Below are 24,610 nucleotides of genomic sequence, written 5' to 3'. Positions count from 1 at the left end.
TGTGTGAGTGGGTGAGGAAGGCCATCCGGGGAAAGGGCAGCACGGTAGCAGTGGTTAGCACAGTTGCTTCATGATCTAGGGTCCCAGGTTTGATTCCCGGCTTGGGTCACTGTCTGTGCGGAGTCTGCACGTTCTCCCCGTGTCTGCGTGGGTTCCTCTGGGTGCTCTGGTTTCCTCCCACATTCCAAAGATGTGCAGGTTAGGTGGATTGGCCATCATAAATTGCCCTTAGTGTCCACAAAGGTTCAGTGGGGTTACTGCGTTAGGGGATAGGGTGGAAGCGTGGGCTTAAGTAGGGTGCTCTTTCCACGGGCCAGTGCAGACTCGATGGGCCTAATGGCCCCCTTCTGCACCGTAAATTCTATGTTGAGATTAATGACATGGGGGAGGTTTTGCAGGCACTGAAAGCAGTGGTCAGTGGGAGGCTGCAAATGTAATTTGGGTTGTTATCCATGGGTAAGGCGGTAGGACAGTTGCGAAGGGTGAGAGGGGCGGTATATGATTATGGGGAGAAAGCAACTACTGGTGGGCGGCGAATGTTGCGATGGTCAAGAAGTAGGTAGTGGGGAAAGGGTCGGTATGGGAGCAGGTGGAGGTGGCATCCTGTAAGGACACGGGTTTGAGGCACTGTTAACGGCACCACTGCCGTTCTCGCCGGCTCGGTACTCCACAAGCCTGGTAGTAGTGGCAGCCCTGAGGGTGTGGGGACAGTGGAGACAGAACATGGGGTTGGGGGGGGGGGGGGGGGTCGCTATGAGCACCAACGTGTGACAACCAACGGTTCTTTCCGGGGGGGGGGGGGGGGGGGGGGGGGGGGGGGGGGGGGGGGGCGCTGAACGGGGGGTTTCGGAGGTGGCAATGAGTAGATCGAGAGATTTGGGATCACTTTATTGATGAGGGTTTCCCGAGCTTGGAGGAGGAGAATGAGTTGCCAGTGGGAATGAATTCCTGTATCTACAGGTGAGGGATTTTGTGCGGAGGCAGGTTGCGATATTCCCACACCTGCCGCCCCTGGGGCTACAGGATAAGGTGTTGTCGAGAACAGGAGTAGGATGGGGGAAGGTCTCACAGATCTATAAGGAGCTGATGGAGTGAGAGGGAGCCCCGATTGGAGAGGTGAAGAGAAAGTGGGAAGAAGAGTTGGGTGGGTAATTGGAGGCTGGGTTATGGGAGGAGGCCCTGAGGAGAGTTAATGCATCCGCGTCATGCACCAGGCTCAGCCTGATACAGTTTAAGGTGGTCCACAGGGTACACATGACTGTGGCCCGGATGAGCTGGTTCTTTGAGTAGGTGGAGGATGGGTGTGGGCACTGTGCGGGGTGCCTGTGAATCATGCCCATATGTTTTGGGCATGTCCGAGGCTGAGGGATTTCTGGCAGGGGTTTGCTGACATCATATCAGAGGTATTAAAGCTGACGGTGGTTCCGAGTCCAGAGTTGGGAGCCCAAGGGGTGAAAGGGCCGATGCCCTGGCCTTTGCCTCCCTGGTGGCCAGAGACGGATCTTACTAGGGTGGAGGGACTTGGAGTCCCCTAAGTCGGGGGTGTGGATTGGCGATATGGCGGGCTATTTCAGACTAAATTTGCCATGAGGGGTTCGTTCCAGGGGTTTGCTCAGAAGTGGCAGCATACATACACTTCTCCAAGAAAAATTAAGCTGCCAGCGGGGAGAGGGGTCGGGGGGGGAAGGATAAAGGGAGGCATGAGAGAGATGTGTAAGGGTAGGAGGGGTGGTTGGGGAAGGTGGCATTGATTGTGTAAGCCATTTTGGCTGGGGTCTGTGCCCAGGGGGTTTGTTGGTTATATTGTTGTGTTTTTGCTTTTGTTGAAATTTGATGTTTAAAATTGTTAAAATTATAAATGCCTCAATCACATATTTTCAAAAAAAAATGGTGGTGAGCCACCTGCTTGAACCGTTGCAGTCCATGTGGTGTAGGTACTGATGTGTTGGGTACTCTGGATCCATGGAGACTGCGTTTAATTCAGCAGTAACACATACAGGCTACCAACACTTGAAATAGTACAACACTATTTTATTAAGCTAGAAACTGTTGAACATACTTTCACTGTGGGTCGACACTATGTTATATTAAACTAAAGACCTATGCCAATCCTAACCAGTCTATGCACTCCGCACATGGTGAAGGTCTGCAAGCTGTGAGCTTTGTCCTTCTGAGAGGCTGCATCCCGAATGAGCAGTAAAACTGATGCCCTCTGTCTTTATAGTGAGTGTGCTCCAACTGGTGATTGGCTGCGGTGTTGTGTGTGTTGATTGGTCTTGCTGTTTGTCAATCAGTGTGTGTGTCTGCACCATGATATACTGGTGTATATTATGACAGGTATGCCTTCTGTACTATTAGAAAGATTTCCAGGATTTTAACCCAGTGACATTGAAGTTCCAATATAGCAAAAACAGGATGATAAGTGGCTTGGAGTGGAACTTCCAGGTCCTGGTATTCCCATGCACTTGTTCTTCGAGGTGGCAGAGGTCTTGGGTTTGGAAGATGCGGTCGAAGAAGCCTTGGTGACTTTTTGCAGTGCATTGGTGGTGGATGGGGTACCAATCAAGTGAGATAAATTAAGAGGCCCTTCCAGGGTTATGCACTGGAGCACAGTTGCCATGAGGGAGGGGTCATTGCCATAAAGGGAGCCTGTCGTGCTTTGTGGGATGTCCATGAAAGAGGGCCCTACCGCCGCTCCCCAGAACCCATTGGGAGGCTGCCAAGTTTACTTGATAGTCTTCCCTTGTAGTGGTGTGCCCTCCAGATGTGGGCAGAGTGGTCGTGTGAGGGAAGAAGTGATCCTTAATTGACCACTTAAGTGGCTTTATACTTGATGGGCAGCTTGCTGCCAAATCCCCCCTACTGGCAATATGCCATGGAAGCGGGAAGACAGGGGGGCTCCCTTTCTGACACTTTCCTCTGTAACATTGCCAGCCCTCCTGCCTCCCAGCCCAACACCAAAGAGCTGTGAAATTGCAGCCCTAATGTTATAAAACATTTATTTGACTGTCACCACAATCCTGATAATCAACAAAGGCATTGGTTACATTCTCGTGTACTGGTTAAAGATTGTGGTTAACGATTCTAGTTAAAGATTGTTTTCAATTTTAACGTGGGAAAATCAGAACTGTTCCCTGGTTCATTGTGAAAAAATGATTCTATTTTGAAGATTTCAAAACTTCCAAAGAAACTGGAGTCAGAGGTGATTGAAAACGGGGAAAACTTTTCTGTCGGAGAGCGTCAGTTGCTTTGCATGGCAAGAGCGCTTCTGAGAAATTCAAAGGTAAGAAAAAGAAGCTTGAAGGTAGGCTTTAATGGAAGGGTGAAATGCATTAAAAGACTAACCAGATGTTATCAGAAATATCTTAAAGTGGACAGTTGCTGAAAACAGATCAGTTACATTAATCTGGAATTATTATCTGACCTAGAACATTGAGTAAATTAAAGCACCGACACGTGCAGAGTGGGTGGTTTTAACCCTGTAAAGGCAAAACAAAACTGAAAAGAAGGATATTTCACATATTGAAAACCTTATTACAAATCTTAAAACTGCTTCCTCACGTCAAGTGAAGTACTTATTGAAATAAAAACAGAAAATTCTGGATAAACCCATTGGGTTTTCCCGTTGAATGCACCCCTCGCCATCCCACCAGCACCATCAGCCAGAAAATCCCGGCCAACGTTTCGGATCAACAAACTAAGCTGCAAAAATTAAATTAAACAAACTGAATGTTTTCCAGTATAGAAATCAAGCTTTTGTAACTGGTAAAATAACTCAGTGGATTGATGGGGATAAGTGTGATCAGTTATCATACTAATTTCAATTTTCTGTAAACATTGTGATCTTTCATCTTTCTTCCTCACCATGCCCAGCCTGGCTAGCTTACTGCACTGTTTGCCTCTATCACAACAGTTTCTACGTCAAAATAACTCATTCTTAAATATCAGGAAGCAGAGATAATTTTCAGAGATTTATCTTTGTATTGTTGGATGTTAGAAATAAGGGACGGGACTTTCTGACCACCCCTAGCCCAAGATTGGAATCCCACCTAAGGTGGACATTTAGCTGGCCCATTACATTTTCCAACCCGCCTGGAAAATTTACCCCAAGGTATAGATTTAAGTGGGTTTAATTTAGTGTTTTTGTAGGGCAAAACTCTAGTTAGATTCATGTTAAACAAAGGCGTTTGCATGGATGGGTGTTTTATGGTTTCATTTTAAACTGTGTCTCAATTGTGCTCAGAGAGTTTACAGTGTGACAGGTAGAGAATGAGAAAGAATAAAATGTTGCTTAGCAACCAGAGGCCACTTTAGGAAAGACAGACTTTGTGATTATGATTAACTGAAATCAAGCTAGATGAGGCCAGACCATGAGAGAGAAGGTAGCTCTCAAAGCTCTGCCTGCTAGAAGCAGGAAAGCCATGAAAGGAGTAATGAGTAAGAATGCAAGTTCCAGAAGCTAAAGTACAGTTAGTTCTAGAAACTAGATACTAAACAGAGAGGTTTCCATGAAGATTGAAGTTAAAAGAAAAACTGGAACTGGAATTTGAGCAGGGGACATTTCAGTAAAGCTAAAGAAAGAGCTGAATGTGCAGACTTGGGTGAAATTGGCGAGGGAAAAACTAAACATCTGAAGTGTTTGTAAAGTTGGTGTATTATTTCCTATATTTGAAACTTTGGTATTTTGTTGGGGACTGAGTACTTGAAAGGATGGATAGAAACTTGAATGCATGTGGCAATTTAAGACAAAAGAATACTGAAGGAGAGTTAAAAATCCGGAAGGTGGAACTTTTGCTGAAAGCAGCTGAGCGAAAGCATTGTTTGTAAGAAGATTCTTAAGCCTGTCTTTTGAGACTGGCATTTGGAAACCTTCGTGTGACGATCAACTGGGGGAAAATTTGAGGAGAAATCCACAGAAGTCAGATTGGTTTCAGAGTGGGGAGTTGTCTGACCACAGTTAGCCTGTCAGCTTACAGGGATTGTGAGTTTACTAAGATCATTATGATATAAGATATATTTTGTAACCAATGTCATTCTTAAAGTCTGTGTACATTTGTGAACGTAAGGGGGAGTGAAAGAGTACTGTAGTCAAACTTTCATGTTTCATACATTTTTTTTGTTGTTAAAAGTTAATTGGCAATCTTGTAACTCTGTTAATCCACTTTTTGTAAAACAAGATAATGATTACAGATTTTTGAGCCAGGGTTCCATTCTGGGACCTTCTTGTTTTCCAATACAGTAGTAACATCACCTGGGATCATAGCATTCTCAAGTAATTGAAGAAGTGTTATACAAATGAAATTTCTTCTGACTGAAGAAATTCTCTATGTCTAATTTACTGTACTGTTACTCCATTAGATTATAGTTTTAGATGAAGCCACAGCATCCATTGATTCAGAAACAGATTCATTGATTCAACAGACCATCAGAGAAGAGTTTAAACACTGCACGATGCTGACGATTGCACATCGAATAAACACGGTACTGGAATGTGACAGAATTCTAGTTATGGATAATGGAAAGGTAAAGAATGCCCTGTACAACATTGCAAAAATTCCCGAGACATTTTTGGACATGATTAGTATGTTTCTACTGACATTACCAACAGACACCCAGCTTCTGGACAATTGAAACAGCTATATATTTAATCACTTGACCATTAGACAGAAACCATTGCAATTACTATTTTTATAGACTGTTGTCATTGAATTAGAAAAAAATCCAAGAGTTGGACACTTACAAGGTTTTAACTTGTTCCATCCCATATCTCCATAACAACTGTGCATATATATCCTGGTAATTATTACTTTAGGTAGCAGCACAATAGAAATGGAATCACGAGAGCATATTGATGGATTTACTCATCTGAAGATTCTAAAATATTTGTGGGTATAAGCTCAACCTTTAACTGTATGACTAGGAATACCAATGTGATATGATGGTGATTGTGTATTCCCTCCCCCATTAGCTAGCAAAGCCCATCTTTACTACAATGCTAAAATTCACAACTCTCGTTGTAACATCATTATTCATTATTGCCAGCATGAATATACAACCTACTGTTTTTCATTAGTCTGCATTTGTTAGAATGCTGATAAGATAATTGCAAAATTCACTTATTCTTTTTCAGGCTGTGGAATTTGACAAGCCAGCTGTGCTGCTACAAAATCAGAATTCAATTTTTACATCTATGCTGGCTGTTGCCAACAAAATGAAGCCATAAATATGCAAAGAATGTCCATATTCAGAATTGCTACAGAAAGATGCTTTGATTAGATCAGAGGACAATTGACTCAAATGTTCTTAAATACAAATGTGTTTATGAAGCTGAATGTGTTTTTTTGAATCAGCCACTGTAATGAGCAATTACTTGTTTCAGCCATTGAGGGGCGAAAATAAATTGGCTCCAAGCTTTATTATTGTGATGATACTGAAGTTAATCATCATTGGGTTTTGTGGTAATTTACTTCAGGAAATTAAATATTAGGGTCACTGTAAAAATGTATTGTGAACTGTATTATTTTATTGATTGAAATTCCTTATCACAACAGATTTGCTAACACACTGAAGTCTTGCTAGCTCTCTTCTGCATGTTGGAAGGAATTTACATACTGCCTGGTCAATATTTCAGGGAAGAGCAGAGACAAGCATAGTATGCAAATCCTTGGTATGAACGATCCAATTGATGCAAATTTTTCTTCGATTGGAACCCAGACAAGTTGCCAGAATAAAGACTGCTGGGAGAATATTTATGCATTAGCACATTTCCAATTATATTAGTTTAAAAGATGGTATCAATACGCTGATGTAGATTGAACACAGAGGTTTTGACTTGTACATGTAACAAACACAGAAAGTTTCAGAAACAGTCAGCAATCAAGGCAACATCAATGGAGGCAAGAGACAAGTGACATTGCAGCTGTGGATCATGTAATGTTCTTCGATTGGGCTGATGTGAACAAAGAACATTAGACTTTGTTTTGTAGACAAAGCTATTTATTACTGACACTGCATTAACGAATAACTAAAATGTCTAAGATGTATACAGTTGGAAATAAATGTCTATCACTAACTGTCACTGAGATACAACAGAGCTGCTCTAATCTGCGACTGCTATCAACTCCTTGCAAACACCTTCTGAAGGAACACATGGTGCGTCCTCGGTCCTGGGACTCCATACTCGCCCCCACCTGCAGGTCGGATGATAGAACTACAACAGTAAAACATATAACTTTTTACACACATGCAGATCATAGGTCATAGAATTTACAGTGATGATGAACTATTTATATTATATACAGATGACAGTCTACCTATCATCACATCCTCCTTCCTTTCGAAATGATTCTAAATCACAGGCATGTACATTCAAACTATACACATGTACACTGATTTTGGTCATGTAAAACTGCATGCAAGTAAACGTGACCGTTCATCAGTTCAATCGATCAGACTTCCGACTGATTCTGCTGCCGAACCACCTTTGTTGCCTGATGTCTTTTCCTGTGCTTGTGGTATTGAAATATGTGTTGACTTCTGGTTTTCTTTTGTCTATTTTTGAAGAACCATTGACCTCTTGCTTCTTGAAATATCTGTTGCTGAAGTATGAAGAACTCTTGTTCCTTTCTGTTTTCTCTCTCAAGACAGGCTTGGTATCTATATGCACCTTGATCTATATTTTTCTTGAGCGTGAACTAGTTGAGTTGTGAGACCTGACTTGCTGAGGTTTCACAGAGTTTGGGTAGGTTTGCCTGAGACCTATGTACATCCTCAACTTACTGTATTATCTCATGGTCTTTTGCTGCCAGTTTAACTTCCTGACTTGATCGTGCTAACATTTTGATAACTTGTTCCCCACCAGGAGCTTTCTGGATCTGGGGTGGCCAGCTGCAGGCATTTGTTAGCTGAGAAAAGTTGCTCACTTAAGGTCTCTGTCTCTCTTTGAACCACCTCTGCCCTCTGATTGGCACTTTCCGGATCTGTCCTGACAACTTCAATTTCATCTACTTTGGCAGTTGATTTTGCATCATACTTTGCATTTAAATCACATGGCTCAGTCTGAGTTGATTCCAGGGTTGTCTGTAATATTTGGACCTTGTGATCAGCCTCCTCAAATTTGTTGCTTCCTGATTCTTGACTTCTGCAAACTCTTTGTTGTATTCCTCAAATGTGTCCCGAGTTTCTGATTCTCGGTTTCTATATCTTGCATACGCTGGACTATGAGCTGGAGCTGTTGGCCTAGATCTGATGCTGGAACGGGATCACTGAGATCACTGTTGGCGATCCGCAGAGTTGCATTTTCAGATCGCAATGAGTGGTACATCTCCAGCAGAAGTACCTCTTTGGTTTTGGATGTGACCTGTCCAGACCCTTCTGATGCTACACCTCCCATTGATTTCAGGATACCAGCTCTTTTTTAATCTCTTCATGGTCAGATTGCCCTTTCAACTTTTCATCTTGTTGCTTGAGTGTGTTGTTCTTTGCACTGAGCTGCTGTTCTTTGGTATCGCTGAAATTATCCACCACCACTTGCAGCTCTGCCTTTTGGATGTCCAGTTGCTTGATTTCCTGCTTCAATTCACCTATCTAGGTGTGTAGCTTCTGCAGTTTAAACACAGCATTTCTGTTACTGTCTTCACTTGCTTTAAATCCAATTGTTCTCCAATTCAAGGCAATTCCCTTTCATGTGGTTTCTCTCTCTCTCTAGAGACTCAATAATTTCCTGAAAGGAGTTCAATTTTGTGTTGAGCAGGTTTATGATTTGCCGAGTATTCTCCATAATCTGTTTCTGCTCTTTCTGCCCGTTGAAACTGAGAGGCCAGTTGCAGGGTTTCTAGGTCCCTATTCTCCTCCTGCAGCACAGCTTGTGTCCACTCCACTTCCTTTATGTTTAGCTGTTTCAATTTCAAAAGCTCATCATTTTCTTTTGCGAGGCTATCATGTGCGACACTGCGCCAGTTGTTTCTTGTTTGTCGCTCAGGATCAGTGCTTCTCAGCATATGTGATTTCTTTCCTTGCCTTTCAAACCCTTGTTTGTCCTGCTCGCCGGACCATTCGTTGTCGTTTGCTAGTGTTCTGGCTGGATATTTCCATCCGAGGTTCGACATGCAGCCATCAACATCACTGCCGTGTTGCTCTTCGAGGAGATGTTTGCCTCCAGTGTCCGTAGAGTCACCCACTGAAACAGCCTCTGGCTTTGCTTTGAACACTTTGTTTCTGTCGGCTTCCGACTTGGTGTCTATGCATTGTTTCACACTCTCAAGGGAACCCGTATCTCCTAGGTCCACCCCCCTTTCAGTAGAACCGTTTTCTTGATGCGCTGTGTGCAGAGCTGCGGCCTGAGTCTTGGATTTTTTTCCCCCAGAGTCTGTATTGACTTTGCATTTATGGCTGCCGTGTGCGCCATCAGTATCTATTCAGAGTCTATGGGCGGAATTCTTCGGAAACCGGCGGGGCGGGCAAATCTGGCACGAAGAAGTGGCGTGAACCACTCCTGCATCGGGCCGTCCCAAATGTGCGGAATCCTCCGCACCTCCAGGGGCTAGGCCGGCGCCGGAGTGGGTTGCGCCGCACCAGCTGTCGTGGAAGGGGCTTGGCACCACGCCAACCGGTGCCAAAGAGCCTCCGCCAGCCGGCGCGAGTTGGAGCAGGAGCGCCAGCATGTGCTGGCGTCATCCCTGCGCATGCTCGGGGGGGGGGTTATCTCCGCGCCAGCCACCATGGAACATTATACCGGCCAGCATGGAGGAATAGAGTGCTCCCACGGCACAGGCCCGCCTGCGGACCGGGGGGTGTCCCAATCGTGGGCCAGGCCACCGTGGGGGCACTGCCTGGGGCCTGATCCCCCCGTGCCCCCCCCCCCCGAGGACCCCGGAGGCTGCCCACGGAGCCAGGTGCCGCTGGCAAATACCTGTCATAACATATGCCGGCGGGACCTGCCGAAAACGGGCAGCCACTCGGCTATCGCAGGCCAGAGAATCGCCGGGGGGGCCTCTGCCAGCGGCCTCCGACCGGCGGGGCACGATCCCCAACCCCGCCAAATCCCCAGCGCCGGAGAATTCGGCAGCTGGCGCAGACAGGATTCACGCCGCCTCCCGGCAATTCTCCGACCCCTGTCTTTGGTGCCTATATAGTCGGTGTCCGTATTGTCGGTGTCTGTTTAGTCGTCGTCGGTATCATATAATCGTTGTACTAGCTGAAGTGACTCACATGCTGCTGTGCCTAGCAGTGATCACTTGTCTGCTTCACAATTGCAAATTTAACTGTGAATAATTGTGCATTCACTTCCACTGCAGGTTACACATTCCCAATGTCTTGATTATTGCGCCGTGGTAGTCGGTGAGATTGCAATCGTTATCCTCTATTCTTGGTGAATCCACATTTTCCACAGGTCTGCTTCGTTGATTAAATTTGTTCTGGCACCTGTGTCCAGTTTGATGTCTGTGCTGGTTTGATTAATTCTGAGCGGATTCTTCGAAATATCCAAGTAGTTTGTTATTTCTTCATTTCTGTGTTTCGTTGTTCAGCACCTTCATTGATCATGTCCACGAAAAAAGAACTTTCCAGGCTATCTGGTGCATCATTAAACTCAGCTCGTTGAGGGCTCCACTTTGCATAATTGACAAATCCCTCATTTTTGTAGCCTCGGTTATCACATTAATACTCTTTCTTAGATTGCTGCGGTCTTGCAATCGACAGGCATTGCTGGGGAAACTGGCAGATCTGGCACAGGTTTTGCAGAATGCAGGGCATTTTCTCGGACCGTGCGTTCTGCCGCACCTCCAGCATGAAATGGCGTTCTCTGAAAATTTCTCAAAACGGCCCGGACAACATTTCTGATTCCGTTGCGACACAGCGAAGGTGGCGTCGGTTGCGCTCTCTTTTTTCCCGTCACTTTCTTGTGTCTGGATCTCAGTGATTTGCTTTTGTGCAATCTCACTGGCCTTGCATATTTTTATGGCATTACTTTTATGGCATCTGCTAGTTTTCAATTGTTTTCCCTCAGCAATCATTCACGTAATTTATCACATTGCAGACCATATACAATTTGGTCTTTTATCAATGAATCATGGAGGTCTGCAAAATTGCAGGATTGCGCTTTGAAACGTAGATCCATGACACAACAGTCAAAGATTTCACCCGATTTCTGCTGTCTCATCCTGAATACATAACACTCGAAGGTTTTGTTTTTTTCAGATGGAAATGGTTATCGAACTGCTCTAATTACTTTTGAGTAGCTCTTCTTGTTTTCCTCCGAAGCAAACTGAAAAGTATTATATAGATCAATTGCTTGGGGACTGGCTACTTTCATTAGGAGCGCTATTTTTCTCTCGACCGAGGCTTCTTGGAGATCAAGAGCTTGCACGTAAAAAGTGAACTGTTGCTTGAAAGCACGCCAGTTCGCATCTACATTACCAGTCGTCAGCAGCTGGCTGGGAGCCTTCAATGCTTCCATCTCGCTTTGGCGATCCTGGTTTTTTTTGAGTCTCCGCTTGTACTCTTGTGTCTTCTTGACTTATCTAACTTTCCTTAACTGTTCTCTTTTGACATCCACTCCAAGGTACCATGTAATGTTCTTTGATTGGGCTGGTGTGAACAAAGAACATTCGACTTTGTTTTATAAACAAAGCTATTTATTACTAACACTACATTAACAAATAACTGAAATGTATAAGATGAATACAGTTGGAAATAAATGTCTATCACTAACTTTCACTAATATACAACAGAGCTGCTCTAATCTGCGACTGCTATCAACTCCTTACAAACACCTTCTGAAGGAACACATGGCGCATCCTGGGTCCTGGGACTCCGTACTCGCCCCCACCTGCTGGTTGAATGGTAGAACAACAACAGTAAAACATTTAACTTTTCACACACATGCAGATCATAGATCATAGAATTTACAGTGATGATGAACTACTCATATTATATACAGATGATAGTCTACCTATCATCACAGACCCTTCATTACAATATATCTTATAATGATTTTCACAACTGCCTGAAGAACAAGTTAGTTATCAGTCATTGTATGTAATGTAAAATCTATTTGGCAAAGATCAAGAAAACATGTCATCCCATTCAATTCTGAAACATCTTAAGGAATTGATATTTCTGGGGATAATGGTGTTGCATCACAGCTATGCTGAGATGAGATGATGGGGAGAGCCAATCACCTTTATAGTCACCTCGACAGTTAGTTCTGGACCAGAGGCATGTGACTGTGGATTTATCTGGGGTATCTGTCTTCTGTTTGGGAGGCAACAGAATATGACCAGCTGAGGACTATCCCTGCTTAACTCCAAGGCTGAGAGTTGTGGGTTGTTAAAATCTTACTTTCAAGTTTTTGGGCCTCATTCTAGACTAGTATGGACGAAACACACTCAGATAATGTTGTGTCCACTAAGCATGGGAACATTTATTTTAAATAAGAGTTTGTGGAAAAGTTACCCTTACAATGCCCTGAGTCTCCAAGTCACTCTGGAATTGGAATGGACTTCGATGGCTGGTCAGTCGGCTTTGTTCCGTCTCTCCACATCTTCGAGTGTTTGACCAAATTACTGCAGTGCCTGAGACTGTGCGACCTCTTCCTTTGAAGCCGATTTTGGGCTGTGTTGTAATCTCTGGTGCTGATATATGCCGAAATAATTCGTAAAAGCAATTGAAAAAGTTGTTTTCACAAGTTCTACAGGCCTCGTAAAGTTTAAATCAGTAACGTCCAGGTTTAATTTTTTTTTTAAATAATTTTTATTGAGATTTTTGAAAAATGTATAACAACAGAACAATAATAATAATAACAATAATAAACACCCCCCGGCACCCGTAACAAGGCATATAACGAACCCCCCCACCCCCCCCAAACCCAATAAACAACAAAATAAATTAACAATAAATTAAATTAACATAAACAATGCCCCGCTGAAATCCCCCCTCTTTCTCCCCCCCTCTTTCTTCCCCCCTCTTTCTCCCCCCCCCCCTCTTTCTCCCCCCCCCCCCCCCCCTCTTTCTCCCCCCCCCCCTCTTTCCCCGCTCCCCCCCCAGGTTGCTGCTGCTGCTGACCTAGTTCCCTATCGTTGAGCCAGAAAGTCGAGGAAAGGCTGCCACCGCCTAAAGAACCCTTGTACCGACCTCCTCAGGGCGAATTTGACCTTCTCCAGCTTAATGAATCCCACCATGTCATTGATCCAGGTCTCCACGCTTGGGGGTCTCACATCTTTCCACTGTAGCAAGATCCTCCGCCGGGCTACTAGGGACACAAAGGCCAAAACACCTGCCTCTTTCGCCTGCTGCACTCCCGGCTCCACCCCAACCCCAAATATCGCGAGTCCCCAGCCTGGCTTGACCCTAGACCCTACCACCCTCGACACCGTCCTCGCCACCCCCGCCAGAATTTCCCCAGTGCCGGGCATGCCCAAAACATATGGACATGGTTCGCTGGGATCCCCGAACACCTAATGCACCTGTCCTCACCCCCAAAAAAACTGCTCATCCTCGTCCCGAACATATGAGCCCTGTGCAGTGTCTTGAATTGGATGAGGCTAAGCCTCGCACATGAAGAGGAGGAGTTCACCCTCTCCAGGGCATCCGCCCATATCCCCTCCTCAATCTGCTCCCCCAGCTCCACTTCCCACTTAGCCTTCAGCTCCTCTACCGACGCCTCCTCCACCTCCTGCATCACCTGGTAGATGTCAGACACCTTCCCATCCCCGACCCACACCCCCGAAAGCACCCTATCCCTTACCCCCCGCGGGGGCAGCGAAAGGAACCCCTCCACCTGTCGCCTAGCAAACGCCTTGACCTGAAGGTACCTAAACATATTCCCCAGGGGGAGCTCAAACTTCTCCTCCAGCTCACCCAGGCTCGCAAACCTCCCATCAATGAACAGGTCTCCCAACTTCCTTATGCCCGCCCTGTGCCACCTCAGGAACCCGCCATCAATGTTCCCTGGGACAAACCGGTGGTTCCCCCGCAGCGGGGCCTCCACCGGGCCCCCCACTTCCCCCCTGTGTCGCCTCCACTGCCCCCAAATCTTGAGGGTAGCCGCCACCACCGGGCTCGTGGTGTACCTCGTTGGAGTGAGCGGCAACGGCGCCGTTACCAGTGCCTTCAGGATTTTGCCTCCGCAGGACGCCATCTCCATCCTTTTCCATGCTGCCCCCTCCCCATCCATTACCCACTTGCGTACCATTGAGACATTAGCCGCCCAATAGTACCCAGAGAGGTTGGGCAGCGCCAGCCCCCCTCTATCCCTGCCCCACTCTAAAAATACCCTCCTCACCCTCGGAGTCCCGTGCGCCCAAACAAATCCCGTGATGCTGCTGTTCACCCTCCTAAAAAGGCCCTCGGAATGAAAATGGGGAGGCACTGAAACAAAAACAAAAACCTCGGGAGCACCGTCATTTTAACGGACTGTACTCTACCCACCAACGACAGCGGCAGCATGTCCCACCTTTTAAACTCCTCCACCATCTGCTCCACCAACCTAGTAAAATTAAACTTATGCAAAGTCCCCCAACTCCTAGCCACCTGAACCCCCAGTTACCTAAAACTCCTCACTGCCCTTTCTAGCGGGAGCCTACCAATCCCCTCCATCTGATCTCCCGGGTGTACAACAAACAGCTCGCTCTTGCCCAGGTTCAACTTATAGCCCGAGAAACTCCCAAACTCAGCAAGAATCTCCATCACCTCCGGCATTCCCCCCACCGGGTCTGCTACATACAGCAGCAAGTCATCGGCATAAAGCGACACTCGGTGCTCCTCCCCACCCTGCACCAGACCCCACCACATCCTCGACTCCCTGAGAGCCATGGCCAAAGGCTCAATTGCCAACGCAAAAAGCAAGGGGGACAGAGGGCACCCCTGCCTCGTCCCACGGTAGAGCCTGAAGTACTCGGACCGCCTCCCATTTGTCGCTACACTCGCCATCGGGGCCTCGTACAGCAACCTCACCCATTTAATAAACCCCTCCCCAAACCCGAACCTCTATAACACCTCCCACAAGTACCCCCACTCAACCCTATCAAAGGCCTTCTCCGCATCCAATGCCACCACAATCTCCGCCTCTCCTTCTGCCGCCGGCATCATTATCACATTTAGCAGCCTTCGCACGTTAGTGTTCAGCTGCCTCCCCTTCACAAAACCCGTCTGATCTTCATGTATCACCCCCGGCACACAGTCCTCTATTCTAGTGGCCAAGATCTTCGCCAGCAACTTGGCGTCTACATTCAGCAGTGACATTGGCCTGTATGATCCACACTGCAAAGGGTCCTTATCTCGCTTCAGGATCAGGGAAATCAGCGCCCGTGACATCGTCGGGGGCAGAACTCCCCCCTCCCATGCCTCATTAAAGGTCCGAACCAACAGGGGGCCCAACAGGTCCGCGTACTTTTTGTAAAATTCAACCGGGAACCCATCCGGTCCAGGCGCCTTCCCCGACTGCATGTGGCCAATCCCTCTAACCAGCTCCTCCAACTCGATCGGCGCCCCCAGTCCCTCCACCTGCTCCTCCTGCACCCTTGGAAATCGCAGCCTGTTCAAAAAGCTCTCCATTCCCCCCCCCCCCCCCCCCCCCCCAAAAACCAGCAGCTCCGACCGGTACAGTTCCCTGTAGGAGTCCCTAAAGACCCCATTGACCTCTGCCCCCTGCTGCACCACATTCCCACCCCTATCCTTCACTCCACCAATCTCCCTAGCCGCGTCCCGCTTGCGAAGCTGATGCGCCAGCATCCTGCTCGCCTTCTCTCCATATTCGTAGACCGCTCCCTGCGCCTTCCTCCACTGTGTCTCCGCCTTTCTGGTGGTCAATAAATCAAACTTGGCCAGCAAGCTACACCGCTCCCCCAGCAATCCATCCTCCGGGGCCTCCGCATACCTCCTATCTACAATCAGCAGCTCCCCCACCAGTCTCTCCCTCTCCCTCCTCTCCCCCCTCTCCCTATGGGCTCGGATGGAGATCAGCTCCCCCCTAATCACTGCCTTCAGAGCCTCCCACACCATCCCCACCCGGACCTCCCCAGTATCATTTGCCTTGAGGTACCTCTCAATACATCCCCGGACCCTCCTGCACACCTCCTCATCAGCCAACAACCCCACGTCCAAACGCCAAAGCAGGCGCTGGTCCCGCACCTCCCCCATCTCCAGATCCACCCAATGCGGAGCATGGTCCGAAATTGCTATAGGTGAATATTCGGCATCCTCCACCCTTGGGACCAGCCCCCTACTCAGGACAAAAAAATCAATACGGGAATAAACCCCGTGCACGTGGGAGAAAAAAGAGTACTCCCGAGCCCTCGGCCTCCCAAACCTTCAGGGATCCACCCCTCACATCTGGTCCATAAACCCCCTCAACACCTTTGCCGCCGCCGGCCTTCTGCCTGTCCTGGAACTAGAACGATCCAGTGGGGGATCCAGCACCGTATTGAAGTCCCGCCCCCCCCCATGATCAGGCCCCCCGCCTCCAGGTCAGGAATGGGGCCCAACATACGCCTCATGAAACCAGCATCATCCCAATTTGGAGCATATACATTTACCAACACCACCATCTCCCCCTGCAGCTTACCGCTCACCATCACATATCTGCCGCCACTATCAGCCACCATCTCAGACACCTCAAACGCCACCCTCTTCCCCACCAGGATCGCCACCCCCCGGTTCTTCGCGCCGAGCCCTGAATGGAAAACTTGCCCCACCCACCCCTTCCTCAGACGAACCCGGTCCGCCACCTTCAGGTGAGTCTCCTGAAGCATGGCCACGTCCGCCTTCAGCCCCTTCAGATGCGAAAACACCCGGGCCCGCTTCACCGGCCCATTCAACCCCCTCACGTTCCACGTGATCAGCCGGATCAGGGGGCACCCCGCCCCCTCTCCCCCTTCGACTAGCCAGAGCCCATCGACTGCTCGCCCCTGGCCAGCACCCCCCACTCGGCCCGTTTCCCACGGCGATAGAACCTCACCCCGACCCCCCCCGACACGCACCAGCTCCTCCCTGGCCAATCCAGCAGCAACCCGGTATCCCCCCTCCCCCAGGCTAGGATCCCTCCTAGCCGCGACGCTCCCTCCATAGTACTCCCGTGAGCCAGCTGACTTCTGCCGACCCCGGCAGCTCCCGCCCTAACTCCGACCCCTCCCGATATGGGGTCACCCCTCCCCCCCTGCAGCAGCTCCTTGGCACCGCTCCAGCGCGGGAAAACGGAACTGATATCCACGACCCTTGCCTCCAGCTCCACCCCCCTCGTCCTGCAGCGCGGGAAACCAGAGAAAAGCCCGCACTTTCCCACTGCCTCACCCCACCCACCCCCCCACCAACCCCGTACAAACAAAAACAGAACAACACAGACACCAACACCCCCCTTAAAACACAAAACCATAACCCACATCATCCGAAAGCAGGAAAAAAACAAACAGAATAGCCAGCAACAGCATAAACAGTGATACAAAAAACCCCCCACAGTCCCCAATCCCTAGTTCGAGTCCAACCTTTCAGCCTGCACAAAGGCCCACGCCTCCTCCGGGGACTCAAAATAGTGATGCCGGTCCTTGTAGGTGACCCACAAGCGTGCAGGCGGCAGCATGCCAAATTTCACCTGCCTGCTGTGGAGCACCGCCTTCGTCCAGTTAAACCCGGCCCTCCGCTTGGCCACCTCCGCACTCCAGTCCTGGTAGATACGCACTACCGAATTCTCCCACTTGCTGCTCCTCACCTTCTTGGCCCATCGCAGAACACACTCCCGGTCACTGAACCGATGGAACCGCACCAGCACCGCCCGCGGAGGTTCATTCGCCTTAGGCCTCCTGGACAGTACTCTGTGGGCCCCCTCCAGCTCCAGGGGCAGATGGAAGGATTCTGCCCCCACCAGTGAGTTCAGCATCACGGCCACATAAGCCGGCAGGTCCGACCCCTCCAGCCCCGCCGCGAGGCCCAGGATCCGCAAGTTCTTCCTCCTTGACCGAAACTCCATCTCCTCAAAACGATCCTCCCACTCTTTGTGCAGCGCCTCGTGTATCTCCACCTTCCCCACGAGGGCCAAGACCTCATCCTCGCGCTCAGAGGCCTGCTGCTGCAACTCAAGGATCGCTGCACCCTGGGTTGTCTGGGTCTCCAGCAGCTTACTTGTCGTAACCTTCAGAGAGTCCAGCAACTCCACTTTCAGCTCCGTAAAGTAGCGCAGAAGGGCCGCCTGCTGCTCCTGCGCCCACTGCCTCCACTCCTCGGGGGCTCCACCGGCCGCCATTTTGTCCACCTTCCCCCACTTTTCCAGGGGTGCTGCTGCCGTTTTTTTCCTCGCCCCACTCCGAGTCCGCACCATGAATCCTGGGGGGTATTGCTCCAGACCCCTTTACACACCGGGAATCGTCAAATCAGCACCGTTTGGGGCCCTTAAAAGAGCCCACAGGTCCTATGAAAGCGGGAGCTGCCGAACTTGCGGCTTAGCTCCGCATAGCCGCAACCGGAAGTCACGTCCAGGTTTAATGACGCTTCTTGTTAGTAATGTGACCCATATCATGGTTTAATCTCCTGTTTATCTTGACATTTAGTCGCCGCTCACGTAAAGGGCTATTGATCAATTCAGGAAAACAGGAGTAGTTTTAAATGATCTGTATTTGTGTTGCTAAATATAAGAAATAAGGTAGACTTCCGGTGGCGAATATGTGCTGAGCGAACGCTCATTAGGTGGCTCTCCTCCAAATGAGGACAAAAAAAGCACTTTTATTTGAATTTTGGCCAAATTCTGAAGACAAAAATACCTCAACAGCGATAGGAGGGTAACCAAGAAAAGATGCCAGGAAATGGGAGCTCAAAGGGCCGAAGTTACGGCAGAAGTGGCAAAAAGAACAATGACAGACGGACACGACGTTGGACCCACAAGCCCCGACCACCCAGGAGCGAGGGGGGCCAACAAACCATGCATCAGCCTCCCCCACCACCTAGGGACGGATGGAAGAGCTTCCTTATGAAAGAGCTGGCCACCATGAAAGAAGCGATCAGGATAGAAATCCAGGTGGAGGTCAAGATGGCGGTGGAAGAGGTGATGGCCACCATGTAAAAGGCAATCGATGGGCTGGGGAAGAAAGTAGAGACTCAGGAGAGGACGAACCTCGACCTGGAAAATATCTCGACAGACCAGAGCAAAAGAATCGATGCCCTGGAAGCTGAAGTGAAAAGGTTGGTGGCGGCCCAGGAGAACATAAGGGGGAAAGTCAAGGACCAAGAGAACAGGTCCCGATGACAAAATATTCGGATCGTGGGCCTGCCGGAAGGTATCGAAGCCAAAGACCTGACGACTACATCGCCCAAGTGCTGGGCAACTTAGTCGGGAGAGAGAGCTTCCCCAAACCCCCAGAGCTCGATTGAGCTCACAGGTCGCTCAGGCCGAAACCCAAGGCCGTGCAGCAGCCGAGGGCGATTATCACAAAGCATCGCTATCAGTACTGTAAGAGATCCTGCAGTGTGCACACCAGATGAAAGCGAGCACCTGGGAAGGACACAAAATTCAAATCTATCAGGACATTGGCGCAGGTCTAGCTAAACGCAGGGCCAAGTTTAACCAACGAAAATCTGCTCAGTACAAGAACGGTGTACGTTTCGGTATGCTATTCCCAGCTAGCTCTGGGTCATGTACCAAAAGAACAAACACAACTTTAACACCCCGGAAGAAGCAAGTGAATTTGTCCAAACCAATGGCCTGGATAAGGGACAGGCAAAGCAATGATGAGGGTTCTGCAGAGAAAGACTGTGAAAGAGCAAAAGACTCATTGTCAGTGAGCATGTTGGCATGGGACTGTGCTGCCTCGTTCCAGTCATAAAGGGAAGACTGGGTCAGAGAAATAAGCGAGGATAGGGGAAAGCAGGTGAGGGTTTAAACAGGGAAAACAGGCAGTCAGTGGGCATAAGGAAGGGTCTAGACCAACCCTGGGAGGGAGGCCACCTCACTAGCAGAAATAGTTAGCACGGGAAGACAGACAGCATGGGGACCGCGGCACACCACCCGGCAGGGAGGGAGGGCCTGGTCAGGGGCGGAGGCAGGGTGAATGGGACGGGACGGAGGGACAGAAAAGGAGAAAGCACAAGGGGAGGCGAGGAAAGGGTGATACAGGAAACGGTGGAGGTGGGGGAGGGGGGGGGGGGGGTGGAAAAGAACACAAAAGGAACAGCAGGAAAAATTAGTTGGATTTTGTATAGGCTTCGGAAAGTGAGGAACATGCTGAAGAAACAAGATAGCACCGCAACCAGCCCCTTTGGAGGGTCTCTGATCAAATGGAAACCCTGGAGTGCAGAGGCGCACCCATGTGATGTACACACAGTTGGCGGCCATGTTCAGTGTGCATGGGCAAAGGGAAACCCCGGAGCACAGGGGCGAGTCCACCAGGTAAGTATGGTTGATCCCACAAGAATGGGAGGACAAAAACCCCCCACCAGGGTTATCATCTGGAATATCAGGGGACTTAACGGCCCAGTGAAAAGATCTAGAATTTCCACGACCAAAGTGACCTGAAAACCGACATAGTCTTCCTGCAGGAAACACACCTGAGGGAGAAGGACCGACTGCGGGTAAGAAAGGGCTGGGTGGGACAGGCATACCATTCATGGTATTGGATAAGGGCTTGGGGAATAGCCATATCGATTAGTAAGAGGACTAGACTCCCGGCAACAAGGATGGTTATGGACCAGGGGGGATAGCACGTCAGTCATGGTCAGTGGTGTCCTAGACAGGGCACTGGTAGTCCTGGTAAATATGTACGCGCCAAACTGAGATGACACAGGCTTCATACAGAAGGCCAATGTCAGAAATCCCTGAAATTGACATGCACTGACTGATCATGGGGGGGAGACTTCAACTGTGTCCAGGGCCCACTGACAGACCAATCAAACCCCAGATCGGGAAAAAGGACAGGCATGGCTAAGGAACTGGGAACATTTATGGAGCATGTGGGCGTGGTGGACCCATGGCGGTTCCTACACCCCAACGAGAGGGAATTCCTGTTCTTTTCGCCGGTCCATAAAGCACAATCGAGGATAGACTTCTTTGCAGTGGGGACAGCGGTGCTTCCAGGAATATTAAGAGCGGAATAGTCTACGATCATTATCTCTTACCGCGGTCCACATTACACGGATGAGATTGGAGACAGGCCCATGCCCAGCACCCCATGTGGAGGTTGGACACGGACCTACTGGCTGATGAGGTCTTCTGCCAGAAAATATCACAAGCCATAGGCAAGTATGTTACAAATAACCGGAACAGGAAAGTCTCACCCTCCATATTCTGGGAGCACTGAAGGCGGAGATTAGGGGAGAGATTATAGCCTACAAGGTACAAAGAGATAGGGAAGAGAGGGTGGCCAGGCAACAACTGATCAAAGGTCGACAGAAAGCACTCCAAGGCCCCGACCATAGAGGCCCTGGAGGAGGGGAAAAGCTGCAGATAGATTTTAACCTACTATCCACCAGGAAAGCAGTGCACCAACTCCGCCAGACACGGGGATCCTTCTACGAACACGGGCAAAAGGCTGGCCACCTAGTGACTCACCAGCTCAGAAAGCAGGCACCCGCAAGGTGAAGGATAGTAGACGCAGTCTGGTAATCCCAGCCTCCCCAAACAGCCGCAGAAATGTGATGACCAGGGGCCTTTCATAGTAACTTCATTGAAACCTACTCGTGACAATAAGTGATTATTATTATTATCGAGCAAAAAGAGATCGACCAAACGTTTGAGACCTTCTGCCAAGGTCTGTACAACTCCGAACCCCTGACGGGGACGAGGGGATGAGACAGTTCCTCGATGGCCTGGACATGCCAGCCGTGGGGGAACGATAGACGGGGGTAACTGGAAGCACCAATAGGACTGGGAGAGATTATGGAGAGTATCAGCTCTATGCAGGTGGGGTAGGCGCTAGGACCCGATGGGTTCATGGGGGACTTCTATAAGAAGGTGGTCACAGAACACCAGACGGGCTTTGTCAAGGATAACTGAGAAGTTCAGGCGGCTGCTGAATGTAATAATGATCCAGCCCGGGGAGAGAACACCAGAGGAGATTGCCTCCCAGGATGCAGAAAAGGCCTTCGGCAGAGTTGAATGGAAGTACCTCATCGAGGTACTAGAGTGGTTTGGGTTGGGGACAGGGTTCACCTCATGGGAGAAACTCTTGTACAATGTCCCCAGGGCGAGCCTTTGGACCAACACGACCAGCTCTGAATACTTCCAGTTACATAGAGGCACAAGGAAGGGTTGCCCACTGTCCCCTCTATTGTTCGCCCTGACAATCGAACACCTGGCGGTCGTTCTGCAAGATGAGAAAAGCTGGAAAGACGTCCAAAGAGGGGGTAGAGAGCTCAAAGTGTCGCTCTGTGCAGATGACCTGCTCCCATACGTTTCAGAACAACAATTTCCGCTACCTGGGGATCCACTTAGCCCATGACTGGACACGGTGTTGGTAAGAACCAAATGATTCCTACGTTGACAGTACAAAGGAGGAAAAAGATGGGTGGTCTGGCCTTGCCTAATCTACATCACTACCACTGGGCGGCCACAGCCGAGAGGGTAAGGGGATGAATACGCGATCCAAACATGGAATGGATGAGGCTGGGGGAGTCCTCCTTCAAGGAACCGACCCTCCGAACCCTCGCCACGGCAGCGTATCCCCCCCATCAACGTACATATCCAGCCGAGTGGTGGTTGTTACACTGAAAATGCTGAATCAAATGAGGCAGCATTTCAGTCTAACCAAGATGTCCTCCATGGCCCCCATCTGCAGTAACCACAAATTCCCGCTAGCCATGCTTGACACCACCTTTGAAAAATGGAGACAGGACGGGGAATGCTAACGGTTAGGACCTTTACATAGGGGACAGACACATGACCTTGGATGAGCTGACGGAGAACTTGGACCTGCCGAAGGGACAGGAACTCAGGCACCTCAAAATTAATCACTTTCTCAACAAGGAGATGGCACAATACCCCAGGGCCCCCAGCGACACTCTACAGTAGGAACTAATCAACATGGACAGCAAGAAGTGGGGCAACTGTGGGAACATGCAAGGACAGCTGCTGGACAGAGCAAGACTACCACTGGACAAAGCCAAGCGGAAATGGGAGGATGAATTGGGGATGGAAGTGGTTTGGGGACTTTGGAGCGAAGCACTGAGTAGGGACAACTCCACCTCCCCTTTACTAGGCTAAGCTTCGTGCAGTTTAAAGTGGTGCACAGAGCCCACCTAACTAGAACCCAAATGAGCAGGTTTTTCGCAGATGTGGAGGACAAATGTGAACAGTGTCAGGGAGGCCCGGCCAACCACGTCCACATGTTCTGGGCATGCCCTAGACTTGTCGGGTTCTGGATACTTTCTTCGAGACGATGCCCACCCAGGGTTGGTGAGGGTGGAGCCGTGCGCGAGGGTGGCAGTCTTTGGCGTATCGGACCAGGCAAACCTTCATATGGGGAAGAGGGAAGACGCCCTGGCTTTCGATTCTCTAATCGCACGCCGGAGAATCCTGCGGTGTATCTCATGTGAAAAGCCTTGTAAGTAAGAAACAAACTTGTTTGTAAATATCAGATACACTGAAACTGTTATTCTGTCAGCGGCGTGCAGAGGGGGGGGCCGACGGGGCGCTGGCCCCGGGCAGCGACTGGATGGGGGCAGCACCGCGGTCGGCCCGAGCGCGCCTGCGCACCGCGGTCGGCCCGAGCGCGCCTGCGCACCGCGGTCGGCCCGAGCGCGCCTGCGCACCGCGGTCGGCCCGAGCGCGCCTGCGCACCGCGGTCGGCCCGAGTGCGCCTGCGCACCGCGGTCGCCGCGGTCGGCCCGAGCGCGCCTGCGCACCGCGGTCGGCCCGAGCGCGCCTGCGCACCGCGGTCGGCCCGAGCGCACCTGCGCACCGCGGTCCGCGGTCGGCCCGAGCGCGCCTGCGCACCGCGGTCGGCCCGAGCGCGCCTGCGCACTGCAGAGGCTGGAGAGGGAGCAGAAAGGGCGCGAATTTTCCAGAATGGACGGCATTGCCACCATGGGTGAGTTTTATTTATTCATTTATTTATTTTATTTATTTGATCTATTTTAAAACTCTTCTCTGCACCCTCTCTGTAGCTGTCAACTTTTAAACTGTCGTGCCCAGAATTTGACATTTGGGCCAGGGGCACCCATTTGGGACAGAACCAGTATTTTATAAAAATTCATCATGGCCTCTTAACTTTTGCCCTCTTACCCTTTATACTTAAAGCCCAGGGTCAGCAGGGTGCAGGGGAGATTCTCAGAGACTTGACTGCAAGCTGCTGGAGCTCGGATCTTGAACAGAGCTTTTATATCTGGATTTGGGGACCCTTTATGCACTGGCATAGTGCACAAACAGGCCCCACATGACCAGGGTTTTGTGAAGAAGAAGGGATCTGGAAATGTGTTGACTGTGAAAATTATATTTGTGGAAATTGGGTGAAGTAGTTTGATGAGACTTGGTGCTAAAGCTTTAGAGAAATGAAGATGGAATTTGATTTGAAGAAGTTCAACGTTTTGAAGGATATTGTGGCTGAAATGAAAGCGATACGTGCTGAATGAGCTGACCGAAATGTGTGAGATATGTCTTTGTATCTGCTATGTGTAATTTATCGGTCATATTATTGCA

At 49.5% G+C, this 24,610-nt stretch overlaps 1 protein-coding gene across 1 annotated transcript in view; it reads left to right on the top strand.

Annotated features, from left to right (window-relative positions):
* The window catches only part of LOC119971294 (multidrug resistance-associated protein 9-like), a 331,741-nt gene extending 325,265 nt beyond the window's left edge, over nucleotides 1-6,476 (top strand). Inside the window, exons 32-34 of the mRNA XM_038806659.1 lie at nucleotides 3,170-3,283; nucleotides 5,359-5,523; nucleotides 6,131-6,476. Coding sequence (XP_038662587.1) covers nucleotides 3,170-3,283; nucleotides 5,359-5,523; nucleotides 6,131-6,223 — 372 coding nt within the window. The 3' untranslated portion in view covers nucleotides 6,224-6,476. The remainder of the gene's footprint in view (nucleotides 1-3,169; nucleotides 3,284-5,358; nucleotides 5,524-6,130) is intronic.
* The last annotated feature ends 18,134 nt before the right edge of the window (nucleotides 6,477-24,610 follow it).

The sequence above is a fragment of the Scyliorhinus canicula genome, chromosome 9 (assembly GCF_902713615.1).
Source record: "Scyliorhinus canicula chromosome 9, sScyCan1.1, whole genome shotgun sequence".
NCBI lineage: Eukaryota > Metazoa > Chordata > Chondrichthyes > Carcharhiniformes > Scyliorhinidae > Scyliorhinus > Scyliorhinus canicula.
This window is presented reverse-complemented; position numbering and strand designations above follow the sequence as displayed.